This window comes from Elephantulus edwardii, unplaced genomic scaffold (genome assembly GCF_000299155.1).
Source record: "Elephantulus edwardii isolate Elephantulus edwardi_28Jun2011 unplaced genomic scaffold, EleEdw1.0 scaffold00459, whole genome shotgun sequence".
NCBI lineage: Eukaryota > Metazoa > Chordata > Mammalia > Macroscelidea > Macroscelididae > Elephantulus > Elephantulus edwardii.
This window is the reverse complement of record NW_006400209.1, coordinates 208,775-220,707: the sequence shown is the minus strand read 5'-3', so window position 1 is coordinate 220,707 and position 11,933 is coordinate 208,775. Positions and strand designations below refer to the sequence as shown.

Here is an 11,933-nt window from a genome sequence, read left to right as displayed (position 1 = left end):
TTGGCATCAGCAGCCAGGAAATTAAAAGACATATTGCAATGGGAAAGTCTGCTATTAGAGACTTCTCCAAAGTATTGAAGAGTGACTATGTCAGTCTGGCAACTAAGGTGTGCCTGATACAGGCTATGGTCTTTGCAATCACTCTCTATGCATCAGGGAGCTGGGCAATGACTAGGGATGATAGAAAGAGAATTGATACCTTTGAACTGTGGTGTTGGAGAAGAGTGTTGAATATACCATGAACTGCTAAGAAAAGGAACAGTTTCGTTCATCCTTGAAGGAGTTAAACCAGGCTGCTCCATGGAGTCAAGGATTTTGAAGTTTCATCTGACATATTTGGACATGTTGCAAGGAGGGACCAATTCTTGGAAAAGGTTGTCATGCTTGGGAGGATGGAGGGATAATGCAGGAAAGGAAGACTCTCTGTGAGATGGATTGATTCAGTGACTGGGGAAATGGGGGTAGGTGTGTCAGAGACAGATTGTCACAGAAAAGAGCAGGGTTTAGGGCTGTTGTACATAGGATTATGAGTCTCAGGCCACTTGACGGCACATAACAACAACAACAAAGCTCTGGTGGCCAAGTGGTAAGAATCCTGAAGGCTCTGGGGAATGAATTCATCAACTGCTCCATGGGAGGACGGGCAATCTGCTCCCATGTTAATTGCTTCTGAAAGCCTGCTGGAGGGTCAGCTATGAGTTGGTTTCTACTCGAAGGTACACAACAACAACCACCATCATAATAATGTTACCACCTGCCTACTGTTCTCAAATATTGAATAATAATCCAAACCATGAATACTGGAAATTATTGATATTCCTCTGATATTTTTACTACACTCCTACTTGTCCATTATAGGATAATATGAATATACCTTAAAGGCAAACATTTGTATTTCAAGCCATATGAGAATCACACACACGTCTTTCACAGATACATATAGGTTTATATCCTGGTGAGTTTTGAGTGAAGGAATTAGACAATCTTTGTAAAACTGACACCTGTTTTCAACAAAACTTATCAACTGAAATGGAAATTCTCATTAAGGAGCTAGACTTGGATAGGGTTTTTTTTTCTTTTTATGTATACCCTTACAGGAGGGTGGGATTTTAAAGGTCTTACATAGCAAAGGAATAAGTTGACATTTTGTTACAGTGCATTGCTTTGTCAAAACTCATACCAGTTTATTCTTGTAGAAGCCTAAAATGGAACAAAAGGCTTGGGTTAGGGGAAATCCTATAAAGCCCATTTTCTAATATGGAATATTTTTTTTTCTCCCCTAAAGGAAGCAAATATCACCCTTATAGTGATTGGACAATCATCCTACCATCATATTGCGGTAAATATTTAGCGTATTTGAAACTTAACAGGTTACTTAATATACAGATTTAATTTTTGTAATCATCATATATGTAGGAATTGCTAGAATTAGGTTAGATTGTTGTTACTTATCTTTCATTTGTTGTTCTAACATCCCAATTATTTTCTTTTCTTCAGCCATTCTGCAAACTGACTGGGTATACTTATGAAATCTACGTTGACCCTGAGAGAGAAATTTATAAGAGATTGGGATTGAAAAGAGGTGAAGAAGTTGCCTTCTCTGGTAAGAAATGCCTTAAGTACGAAACACTGAGATTGTATTTTCATGTTTATGTATATGAGTGTACATATCAGACTTTTAACTAAAATGCTGCAAGTTTGGACCCAACCTTTCAGGCTTGAAGGACTATAAATTGGTCTTATTTTTTTGGTTTTATTAAGTAGTCCAGTTATACCACACTCTATAAGAATTGGGGATATATTATTGTTGTATTATATTTTCTCTTCTTCCTTGGTATGATTATCTATAAGTCTGGGGGCTGAGTATTGTGTGAAAAAAAACAAGTTGTTGAATAATATTTTGAAAATAAAAACAATTATCACTAACTTAGATATTTATAATATATGATGGAAAAGTTTTAAAAGACACTGCAGTGTTAACCCCATGGGATGGAAGTGAGTAAAGCTTCTTGTGTATTTGTACTTCTTATATTAGTCATATTTTACTTTCCTAATGAAAAGAAAAATTTACTGATTTTCATATTATAACACTATGGCTTTAAATACTCTTATATTCAGTTCCAACTCAACGGTACACAACACAACAATTTTTTTAATTAATAAAATCCTAGTTATTGACAGTTCTGGTGTCCTAAGGAGTTGTGCTACCAACCCAAAGGTGCACAGTTCTAATTCACTGTGTGCTACCCAGGAGAAAGATGGGCTGTCTACTCCTGTGCCATTTACAGCTTCTCAAAATCCACTGTAAGGTTCGCTATGAGTTGCTTCCGACTTGACGGCACACAGTAACAACAACAGTTATTAAGGATCTCTCACGACCTAGTGGATAAAGAGTTGTGTGCCAACCCAAAGGCTGGTAGTTTGAATCCACCAGTTTTGTGGGAGAAAGTTGGGCAGCCTCTTGTGCCTCTGAAAATCTAGCTATGGCTTGATTTTTACATGCTTCAATTGATAAGGTCTGCTGAAAATATTGGCACCCTGTACTTTACCTCTCACGTGTGAAGCCGTTGGATTCTGAAAGGTGGGTTTTTCTTGTTTTGGTTGAGGGTCAGGCGGGGACTGTTTGGGTTTTGGTGGTTTTTTTGTTGTTCACAAATTTGTGTGAGCTGATTGGATTTGCTGGATTTGGCTAACAATGAGTTGTGAGCTGGAAGCCTCTTGTTTAGAGCCAATCAGGGCCTGGTGGGTGGGCCTATATTATTTCAGAACCAGACCCTCCAGCAGGCTTTCAGAGACTATAAATCACAAGGAAGGCTGCCCATTTTTCTCTCATGGAGTGGCTGGTGGATTCAAATCACAAGACTTTTGGGTTGGCAGTGCAGCTCTTTACCCATAAGCCACCAGATCTCTCGAAGTTTCTAGAGGTTGTAAATCACATGAAACCAAGACACCAGTATTAGGAATACCTACACCTGAATCTATAGGGAGAGAGAAGGATCTGGAAGATTTTTTAGAGTAGGTGAAGTCTCTGCTCACTCCCAAAGGAATTTGGAAGCTGAAGTGAGGATAAGGAAGGGTGATCCTAGTAGTGTGTGCAAATGGTGGCATAAAGAAAATGTGACTCATTTGGAGAAGGGCTGTTTCTAGATGGTTTCTAGAGGTTAGAGTTTATAATACATAGGATAGTTACTGTATTATGGCCATATTGGCAACAATCTTAACCATCATACAACCAAGAAATATCCAAGAAGTGTAGAAAAGCATGGAAAAATCACCTGTGGGAGGTTTTTAGTTGCTGGGTTAGAAATTACCCACAGCATGTTATTCACATTCTGTCAGCACATAATCAATCATATGAACATACCTAATTGCAAAGAAGACTGGGGAAAAAAGCATTTTAGGCTCCAGAAGAGGAAACTGGTTTTGACTACTGTGAAAATGCCACAATGTTACTTGAAAAGGAGTATGTTGTTGTTGTTATGTGTCATCAAGTCACCTGTGACTCAGTGACCATATGTATGCTTTGAATCCTGCCCTATCCTGAACCAATGTCATCATCTCCAACAGACCTAATCCCGTTTCTCCAGACACTGAGTCAATCCATCTCATCCTGGATCTTCCTCTCCTGCACTATCTCTACTCTTTGAAGCATGATGTCTTTCTCCAAGGGCTAGTCCTTCCTGGCCATGTACCCAAAGTATGTGAGATGGAGTTTCAAAATCCTTGCTTCCAGGGTTTCACCCTCTCCAGGACTGACCTGTTTGTACTCCTTGGCAGTCAGTCTATGATATGTTCAACATTCTTCTCCAGCACCACAACTCAAAGGCATTGATTCTTCAAGTCATTGTGGCAACCATGGCCTGGATCAGGTGCACCTTATGCTCCAGACTGCCATCGTTGCTTTTCAGTACCCTAGAGAGTTTCCTGAAAGTAGACTTTCCCAATACAATGGATCTTTTTATCTGACTGCTAGTGCCAAGAGTGTTAGCTGTGGAACCGAGCAAGCTGAAGCTTTTAACAATTTCAATCTCTTCTCTATCTATCATAAAGCTGCCTCTTTGCCCATTGGTAAGAATCTTTTGTTTTCTTGATGTTAAGCTTAAATCCGTATTGAAGACCTTCAGCAAGCACCTCTTATTTTTCTCAGTTTCAGCAAGCAAGGTTGTATAACGTAGGTTGTTGAGTCTTCCTCCAATCCTGATGCCACATTCCTCCTCATAAAGTCCATCCTCACGAATGATCTGTTTTGCATCTAGATTGAAAAGTTGTGTGGATAGGACACATCGCTGATGCATACCTTTCCTGATCCTGAACCATGCAGTGTTTTCTTGATCTGTTCTGATTACTGCTTCCTGGTCCAAGTATAGGTTTCACATGAGCGCAATTAAGTGCTCTGATAGTCCCATTCTCCTCAAGGTTAGCCACAATTTGTTGTGATCTACACAGTCAAATGCCTTTGCAGAGTCAATGAAATACAGATAGATCTTCCTCTGGTACTCTCTGTTTTTGGCCAAGATCCATCTAATGTAGGCTATGATGTCCCTAGTACCACAGCCTTTTCTAAACCCAGCCTGCACATCTGGTAGTTCTCTGCTGAGAACTCCAGTCATTTTTGGATAATCTTCAGAAGGATCTTGCTTGCATGTTGTATTAGTGATACTGTTTGATAATTTCCACACTGTGTTGAGTCACCTTTTTTGGAATGGGAATAAATGTAGATCTCTTCCAGTCAGTTGGCCAGGTGGTTTGGTTTCCAGATTTCCAGATTTTGAAGAGGAGTATAGCCACCCATTAATTGGCTAAGAAAGCCAGTAAATGGGAATTGAGATGGAAAAGAGCCACAGTTTGAAAAGTAGCAACCTTTGTATGGTTGTTGTTGTGGAGTACTATCAAGTCAGAACAGATCCATATCGGAGGCAGTTAATCACCCAGGGGTTGATGCAATTGGAGGGTAGAAGGCAGAAAATTATCTGGGTCTCTTATCATTCTTCCATTAAAGTGGTAGTTCTCAACCAAGAATAGTTTTGCTCCTAGGAAACATTAGGTATGTCTAATTTTGGGTTTTCTTAGTTGGTGGAAAGGATGCTATGAGCATCTAGTGTGTAGAAGGTAGGAATACTACTACACATTTTATGATGCACAGGACAAAGACCTAATCCTAAATGACAACAGTGAAATGATAGAGAAATTCTACTTTGACTAGAAAGAGGTCACATAAGACACTATTTTATGAAAGTACTAAAATCACCTTCTTAATAACTAATCAAATATAAAAATCATATCTAAATATCTAAAGACAATTCATTTATCTTAGCACAGAGTCCCCATGTGAAATCAAGTCTGCTTTCTGGAAGCATTCAGAGCCTGTTCCGGGCAATGACTAGTCCTCTGTTTGATTTTCAAGGAGATCCAGCTCAGCAAGGAGGAACCTTCATTTTAGGTCCAGGTAAGTATCAAAGACTCAGACTCAGGAATACAATCTGTGCCTTTTAGAAGTCCAGTTGCCATTTCTTTCTTCACATAATAGTCATCATGGGGAGCTTGAATTTATAACACAGTGCTATATTTTCGTGTTGTTGTTGTCGCTCTTGTGCACCATGAAGTTGGAATTGACCCTTAGCTGGTAGAGGGTTGGTGAAGGAATGATTGACATGGTGACAGCCACAATGGCTCTAGTGTGTCAGGAAGCATGAGGCTGGCACAGGATAGGACAGGATTCAGATCTGTTGTTCATGTGGTCACTGTGAGTCATAATTGACTCAACAGCACCTAACATAGCTGACCTCCCACCAGGTTTTCAGAAGCAGTTAATTGCATGGAAGGAAACTGACTATCTTTTTCCTGGAGAATAGCTCCTGGAGAATAGCTGGTGAATTTGGACTGCGTACCTTTGGGTTGCCGGTAGAACTCCTCCCCACTAGGCTACTAGAGTAGGAAGCTTTCTTTCTTCCAGAGACTTGTGTGTATTTGTCTGCATTTGTGTGCATCAGTCTATTTAGTTAATATATTGTGCCCGTCATTTCATTCCTGCTTAATTTCAAGTACTTGGGAAAGAGAAAGTCAAATATGTAATTCTGATTTTGTGATTCATGTATGATTATAATACATTTTCAAAATGATGATTAGAATACATTTTTAAAATGGTGTAGTAGTTCGTTGCTGAGATCTACCTGCTAACTGCTCTGTGGGAGAAAGATGGAACAGTTTGCTTCTATGAAGATATACAGCTTTGCGAACCCTATGGGGCATTTCTACTCTGTCCGATAGGATCACTGTGAGTCAGAATCAGTTCAACAGCAGTGGACAACTGGCACTCGGCTATTGACCAAAAAGCTAGTGGCTTAAACCCTCCCAGAGGCTCCTCAGAAGACTAGTCTGGCTTCTGAAAATTCTAGACTGTGGCCTTGAAAACCTTATAGAAAAAGTTTATTTTACACACATGGGATTGTAATGAATTAGAATCCTCTTGATGGAAACTAACAACAACAATACCACTTTTTAAAAAGTTAGAAATTGCAGGGAAGTTAGATCAATTGGAAACAGAACAATCAGAATGGAAATAATGAGAAGGCTGCATATTGTAAAAATTATAACTAATTTCATAAAGTAAGATCTGGTGACCAAGTAGTAAGAAGCTGCACTGCAATTCAAAGGGCACGTGGTTCAAATCCACCAGCAGCTCTGCAGGAGAAAGATGGGCTATCTTCTCCCCATGCAATATACTGCCTCTGAAAACTTGCTGGAGGGTCTACTGTGGGTCATTTCCACCTCAAGGGCACATAACAACAACGTCATAGAGCAATTTGTATAAAAGTTGTTACAGTGAGAACCTGATTCACTGTGTAAACTTTTACCTAAAACAAGGTATTAAAACTAATAATAATAGAAAGTTCAGTGGATGTGAACATTTCAGAATAGGGAAGCATCATCAAGCAGTGTTTTTATGTGTGTGTCTCTGTGTGTGTGTGAGTGTGTGAATGGAAGAATTGGTCTTGTTATTTATACCTAAATTGTCTATCAGTTTGCCACACTGTGGTGGCTTGCATATTGCTGTGATCCTGGAAGCTATGTCCATGTTAAACAAGTTTCAGCAGAGCCTCCAGACTAAGCAAGCAGACCTGGCCATCTATTTCTAAAATAATGAATCCTTGAAAACCTTAAGTATAGCAGTGAAATATTATCTAATGTATTGCTGGAAGCTACCTCAAATTAGAAGGCATTAAAAAATGAAGGCAACTGGAAAACAGCTGCCTCCTCAAAGTAGAGTCCATTATAGTAATGTGGAGGCAGGAAAGCTTCAGTCAATGAAAGAATTTCATTTGCTGATGTGGCACAACTCAGAATGAGGAGAAATGCTGCAGACAACCATTAATATTCAAAACAAGGGAATACATGAAGTGTAAATCTTGGAAAGTTAGAAGGTGTACCAGGAGAAGCCAGTCTTTGGATAAAAACATCACGCTTGGTAAAGTAGAAGGACAATGAAAAAGAATATTCTTGATGAGATGAACAGATAAAGTGTCTAGAATAATGAGCATAGGAAAGATTGTGAGGGTCAGAGAGGATTGTTCTGTGGTATATGGAACTGCCATATTTCAGAGTCAGTTTAGTGGTACCTAATAACAAAATTAAGGGAGCTGCTCAGTGTCTAAAAGCCAGTCACTGTCAGGGATAGGAAACTGAACTCAGCTTCAATAAAAATTACTATCAGACACACACTTTTTTAAAACCCCACACACATATTTTTCCTTACATTTATTGAAATTAAATTGTTGATAAAAAAACAACAGATAAAATAAAAACAAAAAGCATCAAGCAATGTACCACAAACTTTTAACAATTTTATTGATGAGTTTGGGTTGCTTGAAATTTCTTAGGCTTTTCTTTGCTAAAGTTAGTGAGTGCTATATCAATGCCATGTTCAGATATTACATTTAGGACAGGCTGCTTTGTGTAACAATGCTGATAAACTTAAGTCATGTTGTAAAGTGCCTTTTTTTGGTTCTTCTTCCTTTTAAAAATTAACCATTTTAGCTAAGAAATTATCTACGAGTTAAAGAATTCTTTAGTTTGGTGAATTCCAAAAGTCTAAAGAAAAGTCTTTAGAAAGAATTTTTACTAAGTATTATGACTTATCTTCTTTCAGTTTGAACACTACAATTTAAGTCTATCATTTTATTTAATCATCCAGAACCTCCTTCTCATTAACTTGTACCAATTAGTTGGAGGAGAAAGGCTTGTCTTAGGAAAAGAATTATTTCTATGAAACAGCCCAAAATTAAATTGACCTGTAGTTTTTAATGTCTTACTTCCATCCTTAGAGCTGAAAGGAATCTTTTTTTGTCTTTCATCTCCATGGTATACCTTAGTGTATAACAAACAACTATAAATGGACAGCTTCATTTGTGTACAAATTTGTTAACAATGAATCACCTTTAGTCAGAACCAACTCCTAGCTCACCCTCTATTGAGTTTCTGAGGCTATAAATCACATGGGAAAATATTGCTCATCTTTTTCCTTTGGAGCTGCTGGTGGATTAGAACTGCAAGAATGCCTTGGCCTTTAGGTTGGCAGCACAACTCCCTACAGACACTCCACAAAAGCTCTCTGAGCAAAAGAATACACAATTCATTTTGGTGATACAAATGTAACTAAATCTTTTAAGGAAAATTTCATACTTATTTCCACAAGTCTATTATCATGGCTAGCCCAGTATTTCATTTTGCTTTATTTGCTAATAAATTTATTATTATTGGAAACTGCAGGTAAATACAATGCAGAAAATATTTCTTATAAAGCTCAGTTAATATAATTTTTAGGTTTTAATTATAGTCTTGAGTAAAGAATTGGAATAGATACAACCTGAAGTACAAATTATGACTTTTATTGAGTATACAAAAACAACCTATAGGACAGCTAAGTCTGCTCTGATTATCTTAATATCATTATTGTTAGCCTCTTTGAGGCTATGATTATAATGTAGAATACTACTGTATTAAACTATTAATTGTTGAGTAGTATTTTTAAAATGAGTTATTATATTATTTTAAAAGATACGGTTTTATGTTCAATATTTGTATTAGTTATTAATTCTGCCTGTTTGTCATGACATTTAATTAGATTTAATAAAACCTAACAGAAAGATTCTTATAATTTAAGAATCATTTTTTCTTGGAACTCATAAAACATTAAATATTACTCTATGTAAACATCCTTGCCATATTTTATTACCATAATAAAAATTATTAGGTCATTATATAGAGAATATAATGTATTCCATTAATTATTTTTCCCTTCTAGAATAGTTAAATCTTAAAAAAGTCTTTGACTCTAGTATGAAATAAATTTAATGAATAATACTTCATATGCCAATTTCAGCCTTTTATTCTTATTCTCTTCTAGGCAACAACATCCATTATATGCACCTCGACAGGAATAGGTTAGATCACAAGCCCATCAACTCTGTTTTACAGCTTTTAGGAGTTCAGTATGTTAACTTTACAAGCAGACCTTCAGTTATCCATGTGTGATTTTATACAGAATCTATTACTTCTAGAGGATTCCTCCAGAATGTGATCGTAAATGTTTGGGGTGTGTAAAAGGTCTAACTTGCTGATTCTCTTTGTCTCTGAGTAATTATTCAAATATAAATAGATCACTTACCAGTTGGAGCTCATGCTAAGAGATATCAGTTGTCAAAAATGATTATAAAATTTGTCAAGTTATAAATACCATTGTTAAATTTGTTTTATATTATCATTTATTTTTTGGCCTTTAATATCATAAATTCTTAGAAGAACATACAGTGCAAGGGAAGTAAAAAGAAAGTCAAGGTCATTGCCATGCAGTTGGAACTAACTCCTAGCTGACCCAGTGGGTTTCTGAAGCTGTAAATTGTATAAGGTGAGACTCACCATCTTTCTGCTTCAGAGTCACTGGTGTGTTAGAATTGCCAGAGAGGTATTGCATTTGGTATAGTAGCACAACTCCCTATGAACACCACCACCAGAGCTCCAGGGAATCAACTCAAAGCCATGTTATTCAATGTTAAAACAAGGTATCAAAATATAAATGATAGAACCTAATTTATATATGTATATGTGTATGTATATATATATAATGGAAAAAAGGCAAGAATTAAACATACCAGAATATTTCCTATAGGGATCTAGTGATAGGAATATAATTGTTTTTACTTTTCTCCATACTTTTCCCATTTTTCTAACTGTTCTATGATACCCTCAAACTTATTTTCATGGGGTCAGAGTTGACTCATAGCTGACCATCCAATGTATTTTCAGAGGCTGTAAACCATACAGAAGGAGATTACCCGTCTCTCTATACTATGAAGCAGCTAGTGGATTCGAACTGCCAGAGAGAAGCCACCTTTGGGTTAGCACAATCTCTTCTTATTCATTAGGTCACTAAAGTTCTATGATAAACATGACTAATTTGGAGACTGGAGGGAAAAATTCTTTTAATATTATATAAAGAACATATTCCTAAATAACAAGGTCTGCAAAGTTAAAAATAGATTTAAGTCCATAAGCTTTCATACTAATTGCTTAATTTGGAGAAAATGGGGGAAACTAAATCACTCTATATCCATAGGCATATTCATCTCCATAGGCAGGCAAGAGTGCTTCTGCCCTACAAAAGTGAAATGCCCCTGACACATGGCATCCCTGTGACCCTACCCCTGAGCTGGAGGCCCAAAGACCTACAGCACCCATTACTATCACTTCCAGTTGCTGGGTGTCCATGCTCTACACTTACCCATTCACTTAGCCACTCTACCAACATGCTGCAGACTGGTGGTATCAGCCTTTCTCCTATCTACTGCCACTGAGAATTCCTGTAGAATGTCAGCACGTACTTCTCCTAGCCACTCATGACAGAGAGCCACAGAAGGATAGTATTCTTGCTCTGCCTACTCAATTCCATGAAAGGCAAGAAGATATTTCTCTAAGAATCTCAATAAATAGCATACAAAATACACTCCAAAAGTAAGTCACCAATACTACAACTACTAATCTTATACTCATTGTTGTGTCAGAACTGACTCATAGAGGCTATAAATTGCATGGGAGAAGAACAGCCATCTTTCTCCCTAGGAGCAGCTTTTGGATTCAAACTGCCAAGGAGGTGCTGCCTTTGGATGGGCACAACTCCTAACCTACTTGGCCACCAAAGCTTCCTATATTCAAAATACTATACAACATATACTCTAAAAGAAACTCACCAAGACATATCATAATCAAACTTACCAAAACCAACAACAAACAATCTGAAAGCACCTCAGGAAATCAAAGTTACCTACAATGGAGGACCAGTACAACTAAGGGCAAGAAACCATGTAGGCAAGAGGACAATTAAATTACATATACAAAACTGAAAGAAAAAAATTAAACAGCCAAGAATTAAGTATCCAACAAAATTATCTCTCAAATACAGTGATGAAATTAGGATATTTCCTAGTAAACAGAAATTCACTTACACATTACCAGGAAGTCAGGACCAACTCATAGCTGACCTTTGTTGCTGTTGATTGCCTACGAGTCGCACATAACTCATAGCGACCCTATGAAGAAAAACCTGAAGACCCTCTACAAGTATCAACATTTATCAAAGTTCATAAAATTTCTTGAGACATGTTTAGGAAGTGGATGCCATTTCTGCTTCCAAACCTGTCATAGTATGTTATTATCTGATCCTTACTGGTTTCCAGGTCTGTAAATCACACAAGAGATTACCTATCTTTTCATGCAGCCACTGGGTGAATTTATACCAGAGAGGCATGACTTTGGGGTCAGCAGCACAACTCCCTGAAGACTACACCCCAAGAGTTTCCTAGAAAGTAAAGGTTTGTGAAAACAAGCCAACCTTACAAAAAAAGGAAGATTGTTGTTGTTTTTTTATAGAGAAGTAACAT

The 11,933-nt window shown here is 37.4% G+C and overlaps 1 protein-coding gene across 1 annotated transcript in view; it reads left to right on the top strand.

Annotated features, from left to right (window-relative positions):
• The window catches only part of LOC102867439 (thioredoxin-like protein AAED1-like), a 22,618-nt gene extending 13,087 nt beyond the window's left edge, over positions 1-9,531 (top strand). Inside the window, exons 3-6 of the mRNA XM_006902829.1 lie at positions 1,286-1,339; positions 1,498-1,603; positions 5,315-5,446; positions 9,404-9,531. Of these exons, the coding sequence (XP_006902891.1) occupies positions 1,286-1,339; positions 1,498-1,603; positions 5,315-5,446; positions 9,404-9,531 (420 nt within the window). The remainder of the gene's footprint in view (positions 1-1,285; positions 1,340-1,497; positions 1,604-5,314; positions 5,447-9,403) is intronic.
• Positions 9,532-11,933: the final 2,402 nt, after the last annotated feature.